This window comes from Cornus florida, unplaced genomic scaffold (genome assembly GCF_030987335.1).
Source record: "Cornus florida cultivar Cherokee Brave unplaced genomic scaffold, ASM3098733v1 CherokeeBrave_3.0.0_Hap2_Chr05, whole genome shotgun sequence".
In the NCBI taxonomy this organism is placed as follows: domain Eukaryota; kingdom Viridiplantae; phylum Streptophyta; class Magnoliopsida; order Cornales; family Cornaceae; genus Cornus; species Cornus florida.
In genome coordinates, this window is record NW_026775575.1 from 2,760,334 (window position 1) to 2,786,178 (window position 25,845).

Sequence of the window (25,845 nt, forward strand, 5' to 3'; positions counted from 1 at the left end):
CAGCAACGCCAAACGATAAGCAACTTCATCGACGGGCTCCAATATCTCAAATGGTCCAATGAACCTAGGAGACAACTTGCTTGTTTGTCGAAATCTCAGAAGTCCCTCGCGCGGAGAAATCTTAAGAAATACATGGTCCCCTACCTCAAAAGATAAGGATCGTCTCCTCCTATCAGTGTAACTCTTCTGTCTGGAGATCTACAAGGTTTGCCATACAATGCCTCAAAAGGTGCCATACCAATAATGGTCTGGTAATTATTGTTGTAGGCAAACTCAACCAAAGGTAGTAGTCCTCCCAACTACCTCTGAAATCTAAGATATAAGCTGGTAACATATCCTCCAATATCTGAATAGTGCGCTTCGACAGACCATCAGTCTAAAGATGGAATGCCGTGCTGAAATGAAGCCCCGTATCAAGAGCCTCCTAAAAACTCTGTCAAAAGTAAGACGTGAACCATGGATCCCTATCCGAAATAATGGATACAGGACCACGTGAAGCCTAATAATCTGCCTCATATACAATCCACTCAATCTCTTTGCACTGTCCGTCACTGCCATGGGCAAGAAGTGAGCCGTCTTAGTCAATCTGTCAACTATAACCCAAACGGTATCATTCCCTGCCTGAGACCTTGGAAGTCCTGTTATGAAATCCATAGTGATGTACTCCCATTTCCACTCAGCTACCGGTAATGGTTGCAACAATCCTGCCTGTCGTTGATGCTCTACCTTCACTTGTTGATAAGTAAGGTATCGAGCCACAAACTATGAAACATCCCATTTCATGCCTTGTCACCAAAACTGTCGTCGCAGATTGTGATACATCTTCATACTACCAGGATGAATTATAAGCCGAGAATGGTGAAAATCCCAAAGAACGTCTTCATAACAAGACAAAGGAACAAACATCATCCCCTTATACCTGAGACCGCTGTCTGAATGTAAGGTCCAACCCTCTACATTCTCACCGCCTAAAATCTGAACGTGGATGGCCTTCATCTCTCTATCCTCTTGATGTGCGTTAATAACTCTGCTAACGAGAGCCAGTTGAGCCACAAGGCTAAACAAAATAGATGGTGAAACGTCCTCATATGACTGTAAACCAAGATTTGCAAGCTCTTCTAGCATCTTCCATCTATGGACAAAATGCTAGCAAGAGTCCCCCGTGACTTCCTACTCAGTGCATCGGCCACTACATTAGCCTTACCCGGATGATACTGCAACTTAAAGTCATAGTCCTCCATAAACCCAACCCATCTGTGCTGTCTCAAGTTCAAATCCTTCTGAGAAAAAAGATACTTGAAACTCTTGTGATCGGAGAAAACCTCAAACTTTTCCCATACAAATAGTATCTCCACCCCTTCAGGGCAAAGATAACTGCTGCTAACTCTAAATCATGTGTCAGATAGTTCAACTCATGAGTCTTTAACTGTCGAGACCCATAAACAACCACCCGTTCTGTCTGCATCAAGACATAACCCAAACCTTCCCACGAAGCATCACAAAAGATTACATAACCCAAACCACGTTTAGGAATGATCAAAACTGGAACCGATGTCAACTTGACCTTTAACTCCTAAAAAGCAACCTCACAAGCCTCGTTCCATATGAACTCGATCCCCTTGTGGGTAAGTCGAGTCATAAGTAACGCTAAACGAGAGAAATCCTGAACAAATCTTCGGTAGTAGCTAGCTAGGCCAAGAAAACTCCGAATCTCGAATACTGTTTTTGAACATTCCCAATCCATCACTGATTCAATCTTTGATGGATCCACTACAACTCCGCCCCCTAACATAACATGTCCAAGGAACTTCACTTCCGATAGCCAAAATTCACATTTCTCAAACTTGGCGTACAACTAATTATCCTTAAGGATCTATAACACTGTTTTCAAATGATATTCATATTCTTCGACCAAAGCTGAGTATACAAGAATGTCATTAACGAAAACCATAATGAACTGATCAAGATGGTCACTGAATACAGGGTTCATCAAGTCCATAAAAGCTGCTGGAGCATTGGTCAAACCAAATGGCATCACTAGAAACTCATAGTGGCCATACCGTATGCGGAAAGCGGTTTTGGATATATCTTTATCCTTAACCCTCAATTGATAGTAACCTGATATCAAATTAATCTTCAAAAAATAAGTGGCTCCCTTCAATTGATCAAACCAGTCATTAATCTTAGGCAAAGGATACCTGTTCTTGATCGTAACGTGGTTCAGCTTGCGATAATCGATGCGAAGTCTTAAGGACCCATCATTCTTCTTCGCAAAAAAAACCGATGCTCCCTATGGTGAAGCACTAGGACGAAGAAAACCTTTAGATTTTAAATCATCCAATTGAGCTTTCAGCTCATCTAATTTTGTCGGTGCCATATGGTACGGTGCTATAGAGATCGGCACAGTACCGGGAATGACGTCGATGGCAAAGACAACTTCTCGAAGAGGAGGAAGCTCTGTTAACTCCTCTGGAAAAATATCTAGAAACTCCACTACAATTGCTGGATAAATGTGGCCAGAACTGTTGTCCTCGTTGGCTAACAGGCTAGCCAAGTAGGATCTGTGGCGACTCCAGTCACCGATACTGAAAATCATCGTCAGGTGAGAATCACTCCAATCTCCCACGAAGTGAAAAAAATCTCCCTTGGGAGTGTAAACAGACACCCTCCCACAGAATCAATCGATCGTGGCATGAAAGAAAGACAACCAGTCTATCCCGAGAATGACGTCAAAACCCGTCATGTCGAAAACAATAAAATCGAACTCTAAGGTCTGCCCAGTTATCTCAATGGCACAACCCCGACAAACATAGTCCAAAAACACTAGACCCCCAACTAGTGTGTCAACACAAAGGAAACCATCCTACTGCGTGACTTCCAGACCCAAGGAATGTGCAAATGATTCAGATTTGAATGAATGTGATGCACCCGTGTCAATAAGAACTCTAGCCCAAGAACTGAAAACTGGAAAGATACCTTGAACTAAAGTAGTCCCTGCAGAGGTATCTGCCTATGGCAATGCATAAGCTCATCCCTGAGCCCCTGACTACTGAGAACTGCCCTAATGGCTTGACTGATGTCTGGAAGCAGTAGACGTAGAACCTTTACCCGGATAAGAACTGTAATACTCCTAATTTTAAAATGATATTCCTGGTCTTTAATTTTTTTAGTTGCATCTTCGTTGATGATGTGTTATTTTATTTGAGTATTTGTTTAATTGTTTTATATTGGGTGAATTAATTTAAGTATTTAATTTGTTTTTTTAAAGTATTTAATTGATTTAATTGTGTGTTAATTAAATAGTTTGATTTACATTAAATTCTATTATTTGATTATCTATTGTAATTTAATACTGTGGTAATTATCTTAATTGGGTAACTATTTATATTATTTTTTTTGAGTATCTGATGTAATTAATTACCATAATTCTTTTATGGTTACAGTTATAACTTTGGCTTATGTTTCACGTATAGGTAAGCCGCCGTAAGTTAGAGCTGAGATAGTTTTATGGGCCGAATAGGATGGGGATTAGGGCTTAGTCTCTGATTATTTATGGATTAGGGTAGTAATATACACCTATAAATATAAAGCAATACATGGTTTAGGGTTTAGAGATCAAACACGTAAGTCTGTAAGCCACAAACAGAGCTTCTAATTTTGTAGTGAAAACCAGAGAGATACATAGAGAATCGGAGTGGGAATTTTGGGTGGTTCACAAAGCAGAGTCAAGGAGGGAAGTTTGGTGTGTGTCACTGGACTGCAATAGGATCAGCAAGGGTGGTTTAACACAACCAACGTTGCCGGGGAAGATAGAGACAACAATTAGAGCTTTTTATCCAAAGTTTCAAAGGCAAGTCTCTGTTCTACTCTATCCCTCTAATCTGTGCTCTGTGCATGTTTAGATAGACTCCAGGGATTAAACTAAAGCTTAAATACATCTTTTATGCATGTGTAATCGTTATGAGACTCCATGGAATTAATCAGGTCTCTGTTGTTTTAAAAACTTCAATCTGTGTTCTTACTGTCGATGCTTTAAACTTGTGTTAAATTTCCTGTCATGGTTGGATTATATTGCTTTAAAATTAATCTGGAACTAGGATGGGACCTTAAAACATGTAATTAAACTTAATACAGAGACTGTAAGTGTGGTCGGAGGTGAGGAAGAAAACTAGAAGGGACAACGACTGCCAAGGAAGGGAGAGAAGGCTCCTAAAAGTCCTTAGAGCCGGCTCCCAAAGGGGGGAGCCAGCTCTAGATGTATTAGAGCCAGCTCTAAGGGCACTAGAGCTGGCTTTAGGCAAAGTGGAGCAGGCTCCCAATTTTGGGAGAGCCTGCTCTCTCCTCAGGCTTCTCCGAAGTTGGTTTTAGGGACTGTTTGGGTAGTTTAGGGACTGTTTGGGCTATACAGAATTTGTGTACTTTGTTTAAATTGTTTCAAATAGTGTATATTATTATTTTAGACCCGTAAGAATATAGGTAAACAATAATTCATAAAGGGGATTGAGGAATGGACAGTGTACAGTTAGGGAAAGATCTTACAAGTTGCACTTTAAAACTTTGAGGATTGTTTATATGTGATTTAATTTTGATTAATCATATTTGAATAGGATTATAAGTAACATAGATTACTTGAATTTAACCATGCTTGTGTTGAATCAAATTAATATTCACCTTGCTGTTCAACTGCATCAGTTAAAGGACAAATTGGAGGATGTGAATGCTTGTATTTGTTTTAGCAATTTACATTATTTTTTTAGGCTTTATATTGAATGCCTAATATGGATATATATGTATTAATTTATATTGATGCATATCTTGGATAGTAGAGATAATAACAAATATTGTTTTAATAATTATGTTATGTGGAGGTTTGAATGCACCGGTATGGGACGGTGGCATACTAGGGATGGATTAGTAAAACACTAAATCCTACCTAACTTGGAGTGAGTTGGATTAACTATAAAAAGTTAAGTCCTACTTACATGGATAGATATACACCGGTATGGGATGGTGGCATAATAGGGATGGCTCAGTTCAAAACGCTGAGACCTACCTATTTTAGGGACGGATTAGTCTAATACTAAGTCTTTCCTACATAGAAATAAGATGGATTAACTATACAAGTTAAGTCCTACTTATAATTAGGTGTCAGGTCAATAAACCTTTTGAATGACACATCTGGAATGGATTTTATATATTTATATTATGGTGCCATGGTATGAGCTTGAGTCTCAGGATCATGGTTAGGGTGCATATATCACCTAGGATGGATAGCTGGATAGTAGTTACTGTTCCCTGGTAGGTCTAGGTACACATGACCACGTAATGTGCGATTTGCATGGTATCTCTACTCAGGCTAAGACAGACCTATTGGACTAGTGAGCGTCCTATAGTGTGTAATATATACATATATGGACTACTCTAGATATTGTTGAGTCTATCTAGGATGTATCTGCGTATCGGATTCTTGTTTGGATCATAGTAGAATAGGACTTGCATGTGGGCCTGACCCACTCTTTTATTTTTCAGGTGCTCGTCAGTTCCAGGGTTAGAGCTTGATCGTGCAGAGCAGATACAGACTTCTACTCCTCCAGTTATGTAGGATTACTTTCTTATTAGCTTTGGATCTTATTTCAGTTTTCATTTACAGTTGGGATTTTTATTAGGGGTCTACTAGATGGATTCCTGAGTTGTTAATTAATTAAAGGTTTTGGAGTTTGGATTTTTATAACATTTTTTGAGGATTTTCAATTAGAGTTCTTTTCAGCCATTTTTATCTACTTCTTATTATTTCATCTTGTATTCTGTGTTCGATTTAAGTATTAATTGATTGATATTTCCCTCGGGTTTGGGCCTGGGCCTGATCAACCCGTGTTTTGGATCCAAGGGGTATCACAAGAACTAACTGGCGGTGCCACTGGCTGTGGTGCCGGAGGCACCCTAAAACCTGATTGCACAACTACTGACTATGTCGGTGTGGCTTGTGAACCTGCACCACTTTGTGCCTTACTCTGTGGATGGGGGCAATCCTTCCTCATGTGACCGGGCTGCTTACAATAGTTACAAGTCCCCTGAAACCCCTTCACCGAAGCTATAGGCTTACTAGCCTATGATTGACTGGTCTGTGGCTGAAGCTATGGGCAACGAGGCTTGATATGCCCTAGCTACTGACAATGATGACAAATCACTCCACGGACTGACCCCAAAGATACTGGAATTGCAGATGCAGACCGAGCCTACTGTGACTGTCCCTGAGTACGTGAACTGTCCCCGGCCTTAGCCTTCTTCCACTAACCCCCAACAGATAATGATAGAGCCTCTCCATGCGGCTGCTTATACGAACCCTTGATCCTGTGCTTATCTCGGTCCTCTGCCTCAACCATCATAGCCCTCCGGACCACCTCCCCATAGGTCCTCAAATACAATACTGAAATCCGTGGCCTAATATCAATATGGAACCCATCCTGAAACTTCCTTGCTCTGAGCTCAGTGGTAGCTACCATCTTCGATGCATAACGGGAAAGAGAGGTGAAGCGTGTCTCATACTCAATTAGACTCATCATGCCCTGATAGAGACCTGTGAACTACACTCTCATATCCTACCTCATAGCCCTCGAAAAGAAGCAATCAAAGAATAAGGCCCTGAACTCCTCCCAAGTCATCACCTCCACATCGTAGATATTGGTCATAGACTTCTACCAGATATCGGCATCTCCCATAAACATAAAAGCTATTAAGGAGATCCTTAATCGATTTGTAGGTACAACCATGCTATCGAGCTTGCGTACCATGAGATCAAGCCATGCCTCTGAAGCAAGCGGATCTATACTCCTTGTAAATTGGTCGATCTTAACCCACTATAACTTCATGAAGTAGTCTAATGCCTCATTAGCAACTGGTGCCAGTGCTGGTGCCAGTACCGGAATTTACATCCCGACAATATGCTGACGAAACATCTGCTGAATGGACTCTGACATTACCAGAGCCACTCCCTGTGCGATCCGTTCCTCATAAGTCGGAACTCGTGGTGGATTAAGACCCATGCCATGAATTGGAATCCTAGGCCTTCCCAAACCCCTCGTAAACCCGATGTCATCAACCTACTCCTCAATGCCTTGACGTGAAGACTCTCCATGCGTGACAACCATGTTGCTAAACGTACATAAGGAAATAGGTCAACAATAACATAAGTTATTATGACCGAATGCAACTCATGCTATGAATACATGAGATAAGAAGCTTGTCAATGTATGTAACATACCATCATGCTAAAGTAGATAAGCATATACAACATGCTAAATAGATACTGAAAACTTCTAGGTACCTAAGCACATAAGCACATAGACATGTTATGAAACTACGCACGTAACATGTTATAATACTAAAATAGGTTAACCAGTAGCATATAAACATATTAAAGCAAATCAATGAAAGTATAATATGCACCCAAAACCTGTTGTCCCAAGGTTTTCATACCTAGGAGCTCTGATACCACTTGTAATGGCCCGAATTTTTATTTAATTCGGTGCGTCAGTGATGACCCAAAAGTTGACCCAGTAACGGATTCGAAATACGGAAGAAAAAATAAACTAAGGCCTCTGGGGATACAACATGTCCTTAGGACACCAATGTGACCCTCAATGAGGTCATGGAACCCAAAGAAAATAAATGCGGAAGCGACATTTCAAAAACGGACAAGAATGACCCTAGGGGAAAAATGGTCATTTTTAAAATAAAAGTGAGTGCTACCGAGCACACCATTGGAAAGACAACAAAAAATCAATAAACTTAGACTCAAGAATCACTTGATTTAGAGTCTGGACAAAGGAGATATGGCTAACGGAAGAAAGAGGAGTAAAATGGTCAAAGTAGTTAACCCTAGGCCATCTAACCGGTTACCAAACTTTCTTAACCGGTTAGGAGGCCAAAACTAATGACCATAACACTGCCCTAAGTCATCTAACCGGTTACAAAAAGTTTACTACTCGCACATTTGTACTAAAAGTCAGCAAAAACCTGGCAGCAGGGGTTTTTCGATAAAAAATGGGTTTTTGAGGGCCTAGATGACATTTTCTGGAAAAACACAAGGAAGAACCCCCCTACCCCCCCCCCCCCTCCGATATCAAACTTTCTACCCGGCAGAGTGGACGAAAAAAAAAAAAAATACACTGTGAAATACCCAAAATGCCCTTGACCAAAAAAGGGTAAAAACTCAAGAAAATGCAACTTTAAGTTTTTATTTTATCAAGAATGGTATTGTGTGCCAAAGTGAACATGTACGCATGCTTAATACGATAAAGTAGATGCGCTACAATGGCCTATGGCCTAATGGCATGTCATATGCAAAATATGACCCTTTAATGCATTAAATCACATATTTTCCATAGGCAACAATGAAGTTAAAATTAGCATACATATCACATTAGTGTCTTTGGCCTTTTGCCTCATTATAAACACATTCTAAGAGTAACAAAAGGTGCACTTAAGTGCACATTACATAGCTAGAGCAAAAATTACAAGTTTTGATACATTAAGCCAAAAGGGAAGCATGATATGCTAACAAGTGCATATTCTAATATAACAAAATGCTCCAAGTAGTCAAGCAATCCTAAGAGTGATGTGCATCCCACAATAATGTTTCCTTACCTGAAAAACACCCAGTAACTTTGGGATGAGTAAATAAGTTTATTCGTAGGGAATGAACATGCATAGGCTTATCCTTAAACAAAGTTTGCAATTCAATACAATTTAATCCATACTATTTAAATGACATTGGAACTTTCAACAAGACACAATGAGATACAAATTCACAAGGTTATCAACTTAGAATTTAAAGAGTGAAATCAAACCAAAGTAGATGCTTGGATATTGCCCGGACTAAAACCGTACTCTTAGGATCACTTTAGGGCTATTAACCCATGGCTACCTTCCCCTAGTGCGCACTATAGTGTAGGGAGCTCTCTATCTGCCGTACTAGAGTCAAGTCCTAGCCAAGTCAAGTGCTTGATGATATCCCAAGTTTCCAAAATCAACACGTTGAGCAACAAGTCATGATATATGATAAAAACACAATAAAGCTCTATGAATTATATGACTAAATCATTAGATCAATAAAATAGAAATTAAATAGACTAACTAGTTAAATAGACTAACTAGTTAATTTCTCTAGATTTCAAGAGTTGTTCAAATGGTTCCAATTTAATATATAACAAGGAGGAAGTTATGGCCATGCCATATATCAAGTCCAAATTGGAATACAACCATGGTACAAATAAGTAGAATTAAAATCAATTTAAATCACTTAAATCTCTAGATTTAAAAGCTCATTTAAATCATGCCATATTAATATACAACAAGGTTCAAGTCATGGCCATGCCATATACCAAGTCTAAAGTGAGTTATATACAAGTTACAATTTATCACAAATTTCTCAAATTGGTACTAGACATGCATACCATTTATAAATCACTACAAAAGTAATTAATTTACTTAGATAATAAACTAGAACACCCCTACCTCAATAAAGAATTGTATCTCTATAATCCAAAGCAACCAAGCTTGAAAATGGAAAACCAAACAAGGGTTTTGTAGAGGAGAGTAAGAGAAAACAAAAGTGTTCCAAGCTCAAAGGTCTAGGGTGATTAGAAGGAGGCCAAAAATGAAGTCAAAAGCCTTAAATCAAGCTTTGCTCCAATGGTGGCCAAGTTAGGGTTTGAGAGGAAAGAGATGGAATGAAATCTAATTGTAAATCCTGAGCTAAATGTGATGGGATTCTCCACCCACTAGGTGCTCTTGCACTACCTCTCTTACATACACACTTACAAGACTAATTGTGAGACCTACACTTGTTATTCATCTAAGGCTCCTTTCTAGGCTTAATCCTAAGCCTACACTTGCCATTCATCTAAGGCAACAAATGCTCCAATCCTAGGCCAACAAATGGGTGAATCTCCACCCTCTATGTGTCAAGAGATTAAGCCTCCAAGTGGTTCCACCACAAGATCAGCAAGTGGCACCATGAGAGTGTGACACTTGTCACTTTTTTGGAAATTGCAAAAAGGTCCTTTTTGAAAATATCTTCCAAATTAAATTACAAAATGGTCCCTAAGACGAAAAATAAATACTTTGCATAATTACACTAAAATCCCAAAAGTCAAGAATATTACCAAGAAGTTATGCATCCATGCCCTTTACAAAAAAGGTAAACATTTAGCATGCCTTTTTACAAAAGTAAAAATGTAGATATCGTGGAATTTAAGTAACGTGGATGTATGCAAAGCCAGAATCAAATCCGAGCATAAAAAGTGAGGTTATGCAAGGAAAAATGATAAATGAGAAAATGACGAAATAAGGAAAATGACAAAAAAAAGAAATTATCGAAAAAAGAAAAGAAGGAAAATGACTGGGTCGTTATAGTGTGCAGTGGAATGAAGGGAAATTTAGCTTCAAAACTGCTTAGAATAGTACCAGGATTACTGGTTTAGAAGTGCCTTGGTTCAAATTATGTTGGGGCAAAGCAAGACCCAAGTGGTCCACGATTGCTATTTTGGTGTTATTGGATACATTGCCTACTATGTGTAATTTGCAGAGAAGGAAAATATGCTTGGTTCCTAGATGTGATCTTTATCATAATAATATCGATTATACTGATTATTTGTTTATTCTCTGTCTTTTCTCTCAAGGAGTTTGGAAATGGTTGGGTGAGGTCTTGGGTTGGGATTTAAATAATGTCTAGGAGGTCTTAACAGTTTGGGATTTGTTCCTTTGGATGGATAAGTTGTATCAACATTCTAAGCAACTACAAAGTCTTTTTGCTGCTGTTTTATGGTATATTTGGAAGGAGAGAAATAGTAGGCTTCATGGCTCTACTAATCTTTCAATTGAAGTAGTGGCAATGGCTGCTTTTTTGGAAGTTTGTGATATGCAGAGGATTAATTTTACTTATGTTAAATTGTAATCCATTTGTTGAGGTCGTATTTTTGTATTAGAAATGGGTTTTTTCATTAAAGCACATATTCCTGGTTTCTTATTTTTGTCAATTCTCTGAGGGTATGCCCTCTGTGCTTCTGTAATCAAGTTGATTTTATGAGCAATATAAAACTCTAATTATGAAAAAAAAAAAAAAAAAAAGATGGTGTAGAGTATAATCACTTTGCAATGCTTTCCTCTACTGAACCTAAATCCTATTATGAAGCACAGAAGAGTGAAGATTGGGTGGTGGCTATGCAAGAAGAACTTGATTAAATTCACAAAAATTATATATGGACACTTGTTCCTAGACTTACAGTTGAGAATGTCATTAGTTCCAAGTGGATTTACAGAAACAAAATGGATGAGAAAGGATCTGTTATCAGAAACAAAGCTAGACTGGTGTGTAAAGGCTATTCTCAACAAGCATGTATTGATTATGATGAAACTTTTACTCCAGTTGCTAAAATGGAATCTATTAGAATGGTCTTGTCATTTGCTTGTCCCAAACAAGTCAAAGTTTATCAAATGGATGTTAAGTCTTCCTTCTTGAATAGGGACTATGAAGAATAAAACAAAGACTAATCACAAGGTCACATTAGGAAACACATCATGTAACGACCCTGGATTTTATAACCTAGCGTGTCCTGTGATGACCCGAAATGGATCCAAGATGCGGAAGCAAAAGAAGCAAAATAGCCTCAACTCATACATGTCAAATACATTAAAAAAAGAGTGTACTTATGTACACATTACATATATAGAACCAAATATACACATTTTGACATAAAGGGCTATAAGTGGCATTTTCAGCCAACCTTTACAAGAAATAAAACCTTCAAGTCTACAATCATTCAAGCAGTGATAAACATCACGAACCAAGTCTAAATAAAATCCCCAATAACTTTGGGGTGAGTAAACAAGTTTACTCGTAGGGAATGAGCATGCACAGACTGGATTTCTTTGTAGATTTTTACATTAACTTGAAACAATTCAAAAGGGACATGCCACCTAACGTCTATGTCAAAATGAGACTCAGGGAGCATCCTAAACTACCTTAGAGTGTAATCAACAAAAATCATGATACATATACACATATGAAACGAATCAAGGTTGGGATAATCCAAGGAATATGATAAGAAGGATACTTAAACATAGATTAACATGAATTGCATTATCAATACAATTGAATAAGATTTGGAATAATTCATACAACACGACAAGAAGATACTAGAATATAAATATCACATTTTCAATGCAAATTTACATGATTGGAACATTCCAATTAACACGATAAGAATAATACTTGGACATAAGTTAACAATAATTACATTATCAATGCAATTAACATGATTGGAGCATTCTAATTAACACGATAAGAAAAATACATAAAGTCAAGGACAAGGCATAATATCTATGCAATTAACAAGATTTGAGCATTTCACATGACACGACATGTTTTAAATCTTTAAGGAATAGCAACTTGAAATTTAAAGAGTGAAATTAACCAATGTGGAAACTCGGATATCGCCCAGATTAAAACCATACTCTTAGGATCACTTTAGGGCTACTAACCCATGGGTACCTTCCCCTAGTGCGCACTATAGTGTAGGGAGCTCTCTATCTCCCGTACTAGAACCAAGTCCTAGCCATGTCAATTCTTGATTGATATCCCAAATCCCAAAATCAACAGATTGTGCAAGTCAAGATTGTATCAAAATACAAGAAATGCATTAACCATGTTTCATGCATTACCAAGATTTTGGAACACATAAGTCATGCCCTAAGTTCTCAACTATGATGGCATGTGAAATGTCAAGAAATCACAGTGTGCATTTATATAGACTAGAACCAAGATATATATAGCATAAGAAATCCATTGAAGTAAATATACCACAAGTATAAGATACATAATTCAATTACTTACTAAACAACACATGTGTAAGTAAACCATTCCAAGACAAATGTGCATGTTCATTAAGTACATTAATGAAACCAAGATACAAGAGGTCACGATGCTTGATAAAAAGATAAAAGTCCATGAAATACAAGTCCGATTCATAAGTTGACAAGAGTTCAAAAGCATGATTAACTCGATGGAAGCATAAAGGGGAATTTAATCTACTAAAGGGATTAAATTATCAAGATTACAAGGCAAGTGCAAATGTTCTATAAATGAGATATGTCAAGGATAAGTTCAATGTTAAGTTACGAGTTCATTTTATACGGGATACAACCATGTGTATTAAGTTCCATACAAGGGAAATAATTAAATATAAGTTTCAAAACTTATCCGATTATTCTCAATTTGATACACGTGAAGGAACTTGTCATGGAAAACATGAATACCAAGTTAAAAACTTAATCAAGACCAAGGAATCTTTGAATAGGTTTTAATTAATTCTTTTAATTAAAATCTCTAGATTTTGAAATTCATTTAAATTATCTCAAATTAATGTATGTTATACAACATGTTAAGATTTGATTTAAAAGCATGTTACAAGAATTTTCCATGCAAGATACGGCCATAAGTATTAAACTCTAATACTAGAAAATAATTAAAGCAAAGGTTTCAGAACCTAATCAAATGTTCTTGATTAAGTATATGTGAAAGTATATGGCATGCACATCAAGAATATCAAGTTGGAAATCCAATGGAGTGAATAGTGCACATGGAATAAATTAATTAATCAAATAAATTAAATATTACTAGATTTCAAAATAACTCCGATTACTCTCAAATTTACCTATGTTGAAGAGCATGCTAGGGCATAATATAATATGAGAATACATGTTAATTTCAAGCTAGTAAAGGCCACATGAATTAATCTTTCATTCAAGAAAAATATTAAATAAAATCTTCAATACTCGTTCAAATGCTCTTAATTTTATATATGTCAATGACCATATCAAGGGGTAATATAATTCCATGCCACATGTTTAAACCAATATAACCAACTGGGAAAATCAAATCCCTCACAAGAAAAATAAATAATAAAATCTCTAGATTTTGTATCAAAGAATGTAAATAAGTTGCATACACATCACTAGCATGCAATACATCAAGAATAATAAACTATAACATCCCCTACCTCAATTTGAGATGAAAATCTCAAATCCCTACCGAAAGAAAAGTGCTCCGAATCCGACGATACTACGGGGTTTTGTCGGGGACAACACATTGAACAAGAATCCCAAGGAAGCCCCATGAAAATCACTTGACTTTAAACCCGAACTCATAAAATGGTCAGAAATGGGTTCTAATAAGGGAGAAAGGTAGAACACGACGAGGCCTACCACAAATGTTAAGGCGGAAGACTTTTCACTAAAGAAATCAAGTGGAGGAGAAGAAAGAGTGAAGGCAGCCCTTTGGGCTCCCATGGCTGCCGGCCAAGAGGGGGAGGAAGATGATGAAAAAGTGACTTTTCACTTTAAGACATTCTATTTATAGGAAAACCCTAAAAGTGCCCTGAAAGGGCCCCGCCAAGTTCGAAAAAGTGGAATTTGAGCAAACGCGCTCAAACGGCAAAACTCTATGAACAAAAAAGAATCAAGATGAGAAAATATGAATAACGGAAGAAATGGTGTCAAAAACCGAGTCATGAGCAGAGAGATATGCCCCGAACAAGTTCGGCGGCAATCGGGGTCAAAAATCCCTAAAATTGGGGAAAACGACCGGAAGAGAATTCTAAGAGTTCACGACTCGAAGGAATGTGAAAATGAATCCCGTACAAGGATCTAGGCTTAAAACGAGGTTTTTGCAATTACTTTCGTTAATTGCACGATGACCCCTCCAAAAAGTGAAAACTGCATAACTGGCCCAGAATGAAAATATCTTCCAAAAATATTTTCGTAAAAACCCCTGAAATAAAATCTCTTCAAAATATATTTACAAAAAATACCCCAAGAAAAGAAAAAGATTCTGAAGAACTGTGCATCCATGCCCCCATGGACACCGGGAGCAATAAGAGTACTTTCTTACAAAAGTAAAGATATGTATTTCGTGAAAACCACTTAGAATGAAGATACGTGAAGTCATAAACTAACTCGGAGCATGAAAAATGATGTTGTGCCAGAAAGTGACAAATGGGGAAAAGACAAAAAAAGGGAAAAGGACGAAAAGTGAATAGTGTTGAAAAAATGAAAATGTGGAAATAACTTGCTCCTCAAAGGAAGTTGTCAATCCAAACGAAAGAGTCTTGAAAACCATTTCTAAACACTCGAGATGATACTAAGTGATGAGAAACAGAACTCAAAAAAGAAAATTAAACGGAAAAAAATTTATCTGTAAAATTTTAGAAAAAGGAAAGGAAGGAAAATGATCAGGTCATTACACATCATCAAATACTAAAGGACAACTCCCTAAACCTTAAAATCAAACAAAGGAATAGGGAATCATCGAACCGTGAGACACGTCACCAACTGAACCGACGTACGAATCCAAAGACAATCACCTAAAGAACTCCAAATTAACAACACATCAAATTAAGGTACCTAGCTAAAGGCAAGATGGTAGAATGAATAGCGGCTAGAACCAACCCACAACGTACTCAAATGTATGGTAGCATTGACAATGTCTAGAGCCTGTCCACACAAACTCGTCAGTAAGGTAGCATTGTCGGCAACTAGCACTCGTTCACGGCACACAATTTCATATGGTAACATGACATCATATAGCCCTAATTCATAACATGCCCCCACTAAATCTACCCGCAAAACCTATTGATACAAATAACATTAACGCCACGAAACAATCATTGCCAAAAGCACTGCAGTAACCCAGCATTCTGTAAGAGTTGGGGTATGGTCCAAAGATGTCTAGCCAGATCATCTCGGCCAATCCCAAAACTCTGACAACAATACAATCAATACTTTCATGCTTAAGGCCTTAAATCCTTAAAATGAAGAAAACTGACAACTCAAAATCATAGAACCTCTAAATTAAGTCACTTTAATCAATCCAAGGACTCCTCAAAACATCACTATCAACAAATCTCAAACACGAATCCAAAGCCTGACAAGTCTGTTCCCTCAACTGACAATGAATTGAACTTCCCAAAATCATAAAAGTAGCAAAATCTCCCAAGTCATAATAATCCTTACTATAAGATGAGACGCCAAAAATTCTACACACATAGTGTGACGACCCAAGTTTTTCAACCCGGTGCGTCAGTGAAGACTCGAAAGTTGACCCGATAACGGATCTGAAATGGGGAAGTAAAAGATGAAACCATAGTCCTTTGAGATATTAATCATCTCTAAGACACCAACGTGACATTCCATAAATTCACGGAAGTTAGGAAGAGTGAATGAGCAAACGAGAGTCAAAACGGGCTAAATCTGTTAATTAAGGGCAAAAACGTTAATTCACAAATAAAAGGAGAAAATTGACTAAAAACAAGTCAAACAAGGTGAATAAAACATAATCTAATCATTTCACAACCTTCCAAGAGGTTCTAAGGACTTTGGACAAGAATCCCACAAAATGCCCTTTCCAGGTTTAAGTGAAAACTAACACTACCTAACTAAAACATGAATAACTACCACCGTGTTTGGAATCTGAGAATGACATTGGTATCATTGGAAATCTGACTCAAAATCCATGAATTTAGGCTTAAGAATGGTTATAAATGAAGGAGATATGGCCGTTTGAAGTTGAAACAACAGTGCTGAAACAGAACTGAAGAAGCTGGAGTATGGAAGCTATTTAGGTAGACCGAAATGACCAGAAACTTTCCTGAAATCCTAAAATGAAGAAAAATCAATTAGGTTGACCGAAATGATGAATCGGTCGACCGAAATGGACCTGAAACTTGATTTCGGCTACTGGAATGCATGTTTTACTGTACAATGAAGTCCCAAAAGGCTTCGGTCAACCGAAGTAACATTTCGGTCGGCCGAAATGGCTCGAGAAAGTGCAAAATTTCCAATTACGCACTAGAAATGAATAGAAGTCCCTAAGCTTCATTTGAATCACCCATGGCACGATCAATCTACATTAATGCTAATGTGTGATGATGTGAACATACAAGCGAGTGTAATATGACATTTTAAACATGTTAAAATGGCCTACGGCCTCATTACACTACATTTACTCCAATTCACATACCAAACCTCAAAGGTTGATAAAAGTACATTTCAAATACAAAACTTGAAATTTAATTACATACACTTGAACTTTAAAGTTGGTGGCCCTTGGCCTCATGTCATACATATCAAATAGGTCCCAAATAGTGTATTCAAGTACACTTTACATACAATAAGGCAAAAAGGTCATGTTGAACCCAACTAAGTATTACAACTTCAAAAAGTAAAACTTAAACATGCTAACACTTGCATGTGAACAAGAATATTTTAAAAGAAACTTCAAATCTCCAAACCACCCAAGGTAAGTGAAATCTCCAAATCTTGAATCCTGTACCTGAACAAATCCCCCAGTAACTTCAGGGTGAGTAAACAAGTTTACTCGTAGAGAATGAGTATGCATCGACTCGATTTCTTATAGATTTTTAAGACAACATGAAACAATTCAAAATGATCATGCCACCTAATGTCTATGTCAAAGGTTAGACTTAGGGAGCATCCTAAGTTACCTTAGAACATTTCTAGCACAACTCACATCATGCATACAATCCCAAACAACATAAGGGCAAGCTATACAAAACAACAAGATGTAGATTCTCAAGTCATCAACTTGAAATCTAAAATACGAAAATGACAAAAGTGGGTCATGCCACCTAACGTCTATGTTCCAAATGAATCTATAGGATCATTCCTAAACTACATTTGAACATTATAGCATAGATGTACTTAACAACATCAAAATTCGCAATGATTCATTAAAAAATCATAAAACATAAATGTACTTAACAACATTAAAAGCATACTATGATTCATTCAAAATCATAATGTATAGATGTACTTAACAACATCAAAATTGCCAATAATCAAAACCACAAGTCACAATTAAACATGATTGTCAACTTGGAATTGAATGCGAAATCAAATAGTGGAAGACTTGGACATCAAGCTCGGAATTCTGCCGAGACCTCGGTATTAACTCGCTGCGAAGACCACCGAAGTGCGCACTATCTCAAATTTGAGAGAACTCATACCTCCCGCACTAGAGCAAAACTCTAGCCATGTCACTTGTAACAATGTCCCAAGACTTCAAAATAAACCAAATAAGTTCACAACTTATACATAATTTATACAATGCACGAAAACCACCTTCCATGCACAAATAGGTTGAAACTACACAATCCATGCATTAAAATTTAAATTCTAAAATGGCATATATAATGTCAAACACAAAGTGTACAATGTATTATACAAGTCAATCATATATTCAATATTGGAAACAAGTTCTCATGAATATAATTTTAACAATAATGTACTCAATGCTTAAAACATAACCAAGTGACTACACGACAAGTCCAAATCCATGATTTAAATATAGAAACAACTTCTATAACATAATTAAAATCCATGGAACAATGAGATAGAATTTAATTAAATTAAGATAATTAAATCTCTAATTTTCATATCAATTCTAAATGATCCCAAATTAATATATGCTAGTATACAAGTCCTAATCATCACAAATATCAAGTTAAAAACTTAATTAAGCCAATGGAACCACTAAATAGATTTTAATTAATTCTTTTAATTAAAATCTCTAAATTTTCATATTCATCTAAATGTTCTCAAATTCAAGTATGTTAAAGAACATGTCGAGAATTAATTTAAAAGTGCATCACAAGTTATTTCCATGCAAGGTACGTCCATGGGAATTAAGCTTTCACCAAAGAAAATTATTAAATAAAAAGTGCAATTCTTAGTCAAATAATCCCAATTTAATATATGTTAACAAACATATCAAAGCATAAATTTCTAGTATGCCACAATTTAATTCTAAGTTATACATCATCCTGAGAATTAAATCTTGACCATAGAAAATAATTAAATTTAATTCTAGATTATGAACAAAAGCATGCATACAAGTTGTATAAGCATCAAAAACATGCAAGACAACAAAATATGAAATTATAACACCCCCTACCTCCATTTGAGATGAAATCTCAAATCCCCACCAAAATGAAACCGCTTCGAATCCGACGAAACTTCTAGGTTTTATCGGGGACAACACGGTGAACAAGAATCCCAAGGAAGCCCCCATCAAAATCACCACTTGACCTCAAACTCGAACTCAAGAAATGGCCAAAAATGGATTCTAATAAGGGAGAAAGGTAGAGCATGGCAAGGCGAGCATAAAACACTAAGGCACTACACCTTTTTACCTAAGGGAAGTGGCCGAAAAAGAAGAGAGAATGGTGGCAGCCCCTTGGCTGCCATGGCTGCTGGCCAAAAGAGAGGAGAGAGAGAAAAATCTAATTTTTCTTCTTAAGACCTCCTATTTATAGAAAAACCCTAAAAGTGCCCCGAAAGGGCCCCGCCGGGTCCGGAAAAGTGGAACTTGAGAAGACGCGCTCAAATGGTAAAACTCTGTGAACAAAAAAGAGCCGAAATGAGAAAAGATGAACAAAGAAATAAACGGCATCAAAAATCGAGTCCCGAGCAGAGAGATATGCCCCGAACAAGTTTGGCGGCAACTAGGGCCAGAAACCTTGAAGCTGGAGAAAAACAACCAGAAGGGAATACTACGAGTACTCGACTCGACGAAATGTGAAAATGAATCCCATACAAGGATCCAGGCTCAAAACAAGGCATTTTGCAATAACTTTCATTAATTGCACAATGGCCCCTCAAGTGAAAACTACACAACTAGCCCAGAATGGAAATATCTTCCAAAAATATTTTCTTAAAAACCCCTAAAATAAAATATCTTCAAAAGATATTTACAAAAAACACGCCAAGAATAGGAAATGTTTCCGAAGAATAGTGCATCCATACCTCTATGGACACCGGGAGCAACCAGAATACTTTTATGCAAAAGTAAAGATACGTATTTCGTGGAAACCACTTAGAATGAAGATACATAAAGTCAAAAACCAACTCCGAGCACAAAAAGTGGAGTTGTGCCATAAAGCGACAAACGAGAAAAGACAGAATAGGGAAAAGGATGAAAAAATGAATAGTGTCGGAAAAATGAAAATATGGAAATGACTCGGTCCTCAAAGGAAGTTGTTAATCCAAAGAAAAGAGTCTCAAAAACTATTTCTAAGCACCTGAGATGACACTAAATGACGAGAAACCGAACTCAGAAAGGGAATGATCAACAGAGAAAAAATATCCGTGAAAATCTGAGAAAAGGAAAAGGAATAAAAATGACCGGGTCATTACAACCTTCCCACCTTAAAGGGATTTTGTCCCCGAAATCCAGCCCTAACAAAACAAAAGGTGAAACCAGGGTAACTACAGAGTACGTCTCTAAGTATCCCAAACAAGATGCTACAAAAGCAAATCCAAAACTGAAGGACAACGTACAAACCAATGTCACTCACACCCATGTGCTCACGACGGGACAACCTCTCAAAAGAAAAGTGACCACACGGCCACTCAACAAGTCCAAACTCACACACAGAACCCAAGGTCAGACAAAGGAAAGGAAGACAACAACCGTAAATGTCCTTCTTGACAAACCATCAAACGGATCTGAAAACAACCACCAAAAGAACTCCAAGATCCCTACATATCGAATCAAGGTACTGAACAAGGACAACATGGCAGTAGGAATAGCGACCAGAACCCGCCCACAACGTACTCAATTGTGTGGTAGCAATGACAGTACCTAGCGCTACCCACACTTACTCGTTAGTAAGGTAGCATCGACAACAACTAGCACTCGCCCATAACACACAACTTTGTATGGTAGCATGATAGTATAAGGCACTAGTTCATAACCTGCCCCCCACATGGTTCACCTATGAAACCTCTCGATACAAATGACATCAATGTCAAAAATGATCATTACCAAAAGCACCACGGAGGCCAGACATTTTGTGAGAGTTAAGATATGGTCCAAAGACGTCCGGCCGGACCATCCTGGCCAATCCCAAACTCTGACAACAAAGCCATAGGCACCGTTACGCTTAAGGCCTTAAATCCTCAATACAACAAAACCGACAACTCCAATGTTTCAAAATACTTCCATAACAACATCAATTAAGAGTCCCAAGCCTGAAAAACAACTCAAAACCTCCAGAAATCAAAATGAACCTCATTACAAGACATTTCATCGAAAGTCCTACACATCTCCTTAAAATATATCAAGTATAAGACTACACCAAAATCAAACATCAGATCCACATCCCTATCATAGATAACTAAATCCTCAAAATACAAGTCCATTTACTGGCATACACATCAAAACTTCCGACAACAAGGTCACAAAACAAGTCTCTTGAAACCGTGCTTGGCAATACCAAGTTAAATCAAAATTCCTCAATTTCCATCTATGAACAATCATTGAAACTACGATTCCTCAAAATAATACCTAGTCATAACTGGGACGAGAAAACTCTACAAACAAGTCATATCCAACAACGATTTCTCAAAACTCTTCCTAAGAGTTAACCACATCCAGGTCTCCAAAACTGAAACAAGTCTCCAAAAGACATCCCTAAACAACATCAAGCTCACACAATGAATCAAATAAATCCTCAATCAAATGGACACAAGTCCCTGTAAATTGATCTTACACCAATCTACTCACTCTGAGCACCACAACTCGTCAACAACCATGGCAAAACTCCCCAAGAGAAGACATGAAGGAAAGGAAACCACCCGTCGTAAGAAGGACAACACCACAACTTCATCTCTGAAATACAAGACAACAATGTCAAAGACTTCGCCCCCCTACATGGGAGTAAGTCGACCAAAATCCATCAAATCCTCACCAAGGACTCAAAACAACAGTGGTGATCCTCACGGACCAGCCAACTTTAAAGCTATGCACAACGTAATGAAGAGAAGAGACTCACTCCTTGTGAAGTCCCTTACTCGAATAAAGAAGAGAGGAGAATTCCTCTACAAGGAATCCCACAATGAAACCATTACAGAAACTGGCATACAAACAATGTGTGCCGAAGGAAACAAAAGGGAAAACCAAGTATGGAAGTCATGCATATGGCAAGAATTACAACTACCAAATAAATAAATCTACTCGCATAGATAAAATCAAAGGTACATGCGGCACGTCTCCACGTAACACAAAAGTATGTCGTTAAAGCGCAGTAACAACATGGAATCTCTAAGCATATAAAGAAGGCATGCTAAAGCCACATAACAAGAAAGAAAATGTGGATACACTTCCACCTACTCATGCATCACAGCATCATAAATCATACTACTAACATGGTAGTAAACGGAACTGCAGAAGATAAAAATGATGCAACAATGAACCCTATAGACATCGTGTCCTAGAGTGTCTAGGTAAAAGGAAAGACTGGTCCTAGCCATAAACTGACTCCAAAAACCAACGCAACAACAACTTATCTCGAAACAAATGCGAGCCCTTACCACAATGGTAAGACTCTAACAATCCATCTCTGAATCTAAAGGTGACACTAACAGTGCAATGCTCTTTCTACCCGAGGCATCAATCAATTGACTTGATCCCAAAAGCGTCATCATGCAAAGAGAACTCAAAGGAAATGACAACTATCGCTATACCATCAACAACCAAATCAATCACTACGACTGATCCTCAAAACAACCATCATCATTATCAATCAAAGGACTACACCTATCAAAACAAAATCAACTTCGATTCCATCCGAACTGCACTTGTAGCTAGCCAGTACAGTAGCATGATAGTGCCATGCACCCACCCACGAAAATTACAATGCTAGAGGAATCATCCCAATCAACCAAGGATCGTAAGAGGTCCATAACCTCATCATGACTCAAAACCAACAAACCCAACACTACGGCAATGCCAAATGACTCAGCTTACGAGAGCCTAAACAAAAGGTGTCTAACCACCTACCTCAAAACCAATGCTAGGTCAACGATAACCAACACTACCACGAAACTGTGACTATATTCACCATCAACCTTAACTCAAACATCCCATGACTAATCCCAAGTCCTGCCAAATATGCAAAATAATCATGCATATACAAATCAAATCTAGCATACATCATATGTCATGCTCTTTACAATAAAATTTAAATCATGCTAAACAAACACCATGCCATATGTAGCACATAAGCACATAAACATGTTATCAGACCAAAACATGTTATCATAAAGCATATAAATACATAGAGCATGGCAACACAAGCATGATATGAACCCAAAACTCATCGTCCTAAAGTTTTTGAACCTAGGAGCTCTGATACCACTTGTGATGTCCCAAGTTTTTCAACTCGGTGCGTCAGTGAAGACTCGAAAGTTGACCCGATAACGGATCCAAAATGCGGAACCAAACGATGAAACCACAGTCTTTTGAGATATAAATCATCTCTAAGACACCAACGTGACATTTCACGAAGTCACGGAAGTTAGGAAGAGTGAATGAGCAAACGAGAGTCAAAACGGGCTAAATCCATCAATTAAGGGCAAAAAGGTTAATTCACAAATAAAAGGAAAAAATTGACACTAAATAAGTCAAACAAGGTTAGTACAACCTAATCTAATCATTTCACAACCTTCCAAGAGATTCTAAGGACTTTGGACAAGAATCCCACAAAATGCCCTTTCCCGGTTTAAGCGAAAACTGACACTACCTCACTAAAACATAAATAACTCCCACTGTGCTTGGAATCTGAGAATGGCATTGGTACCATTGAAAATCTGACTCAAAATCCAAGAATTTAGGCTCAAGAATCACCCCATTTGGGTTAGGAATGAAAGAGATATGGCCATTTGAAGTCAGAACAACGGTGCTGAAACAGAACTGAAGAAGCTGGAGTGTGGAAGCTATTTAGGTTGACCGAAATGACCAAAAACTTTCCTGAAATCCTAAAATGAAGAAAAATTACTTAGGTTGACTGAAATGATGAATCGGTCACCGAAATGGACCTGAAACTTGATTTTGGCTACTGGAATGCATGTTTTACTGTACAAATGAAGTCCCAAAAGGCTTCGGTCGACTAAAGTAACATTTCGGTCTGCCAATATGGTTCGAGAAAGTGCAAAATTTCCTGTTATGCACTAGAAATGAATAGAAGTCCCTAAGCTTCATTTGAATCACCCATGGCACGATCAATCTACATTATATGCTAATGTGTGATGATGTGAACATACACGCGAGTGTAATATGACATTTTAAACATGTTACAATGGCCTACGGCCTCATTACACTACATTTACTCCAATTCACATGCCAAACCTCAAAGGTTGATAAAAGTACATTTCAAACACAAAACTTAAAATTTAATTACATACACTTGAACTTTAAAGTTGGTGGCCCTTCGCCTCATGTTATACATATCAAATAGGTCCCAAATAGTGTATCCAAGTACACTTTACATATAATAAGGCAAAAAGGTCATGTTGAACCCAACTAAGTATTACAACTTCAAAAAGTAAAACTTAAACATGCTAACACTTGTACGTGAACAAGAATACTTTAAAAGAAACTTCAAATCTCCAAACCACCCAAGGTAAGTGCAATCTCCAAATCTTGAATCCTGGACCTGAACAAATCCCCAAGTAACTTCGGGGTGAGTAAACAAGTTTACTCATAGAGAATGAGCATGCATCGACTTGATTTCTTATAGATTTTTATAACAACATGAAATAATTCAAAAGGGTCATGCCACCTAATGTCTATGCATACAATCCCAAACAACATAAGGGCATGTTATACAAAGCAACAAGATGTAGATTCTTAAGTCATCAACTTGAAATCTAAAATACAAAAATGACAAAAGTGGGTCATGCCACCTAACGTCTATGTTCCAAAGAAATATATAGGATCATTCCTAAACTACATTTGAACATTATAGTGTAGATGTACTTCACAACATCAAAATTTGCAATGATTCATTAAAAAATCATAAAACATAAATGTACTTAACAACATTAAAAGCATACTATGATTCATTCAAAATCATAATGCATAGATGTACTTAACAACATCAAAATCGCCAATAATCAAAACCACAAGTCACAATTAAACATGATTGTTAAAGTGGAATTGAATGCGAAATCAAATAGTGGAAGACTTGGACACCAAGCTCGGAATTCTGCCGAGACCTCAATGGTTATTCCGGGTATTAACTCGCTGGGAAGACAACCCTAGTGCACACTATCTCAATTGGGGAGAACTCATACCTCCCGCACTAGAGCCAAACTCTAGCCATGTCACTTGTAACATTGTCCCAAGACTTCAAAATAAACCAAATAAGTTCACAACTTATACATAATTTATACAATGCACAAAAATCACCTTCCATGCACAAGTAGGTTGAAACCACACAATTCATGTCTTAAAATTTAAATTCTAAAATGGCATATATAATGTCAAACACAAAGTGTACAATGTATTACACAAGTTAATCATATATTCAATATTGGAAACAAGCTCTCGTGAATATAATTTTAATAACAATGTACTCAATGCTTAAAACAAAACCAAGTGACTATACGACAAGTCCAAATCCATGATTTAAATATAGAAACAACTTATACAACATAATTAAAATCCATGGAACAATGTGATAGAATTTGTAATACCCCTAATTTTAAAAAGGACATCCCGAGGATTTTAATTTAGTAGTTAATTGCATTTTATTTGATTATGTGTGATTAGTTTAATTAATTTGATTATTTAATTGTTTAAGTGTTTTAATATTTATTTGAGTTAATTGTTTTGATTTAATTTATTTAATTATAGTTAATTATTTAAGTGGTAAATTTATTTGTTTTGTTTAATTTGGTTTTCACGGGACTGTATGGGACACATAT

General features: G+C 37.2%; 1 protein-coding gene across 1 annotated transcript; it reads right to left on the reverse strand.

The window, feature by feature from the left end:
* Positions 1–789: 789 nt before the first annotated feature.
* On the reverse strand, positions 790–2,596 carry LOC132306051 (uncharacterized). The gene is made up of 3 exons (XM_059803248.1): positions 2,410–2,596; positions 1,194–1,357; positions 790–1,092 (listed from the first exon to the last, which is right to left on the reverse strand). Exons 1-3 carry the CDS (start codon positions 2,594–2,596, stop codon positions 790–792), a joined length of 654 nt encoding a protein of 217 aa, XP_059659231.1.
* Between the last annotated feature and the right edge of the window lie 23,249 nt (positions 2,597–25,845).

Coding starts and splice junctions, on each gene's coding strand:
- LOC132306051 (XM_059803248.1), bottom strand. CDS start 2,596: ATGATTTTCAGTATCGGTGACTGGAGTCGCCACAGATCCTACTTGGCT. Junction 1,358..2,409: donor TGCCATCGACGTCATTCCCG/GTACTGTGCCGA, acceptor TTTGCCCTGAAG/GGGTGGAGATACTATTTGTA. Junction 1,093..1,193: donor ATCATCCGGGTAAGGCTAAT/GTAGTGGCCGAT, acceptor CTTGGTTTACAG/TCATATGAGGACGTTTCACC.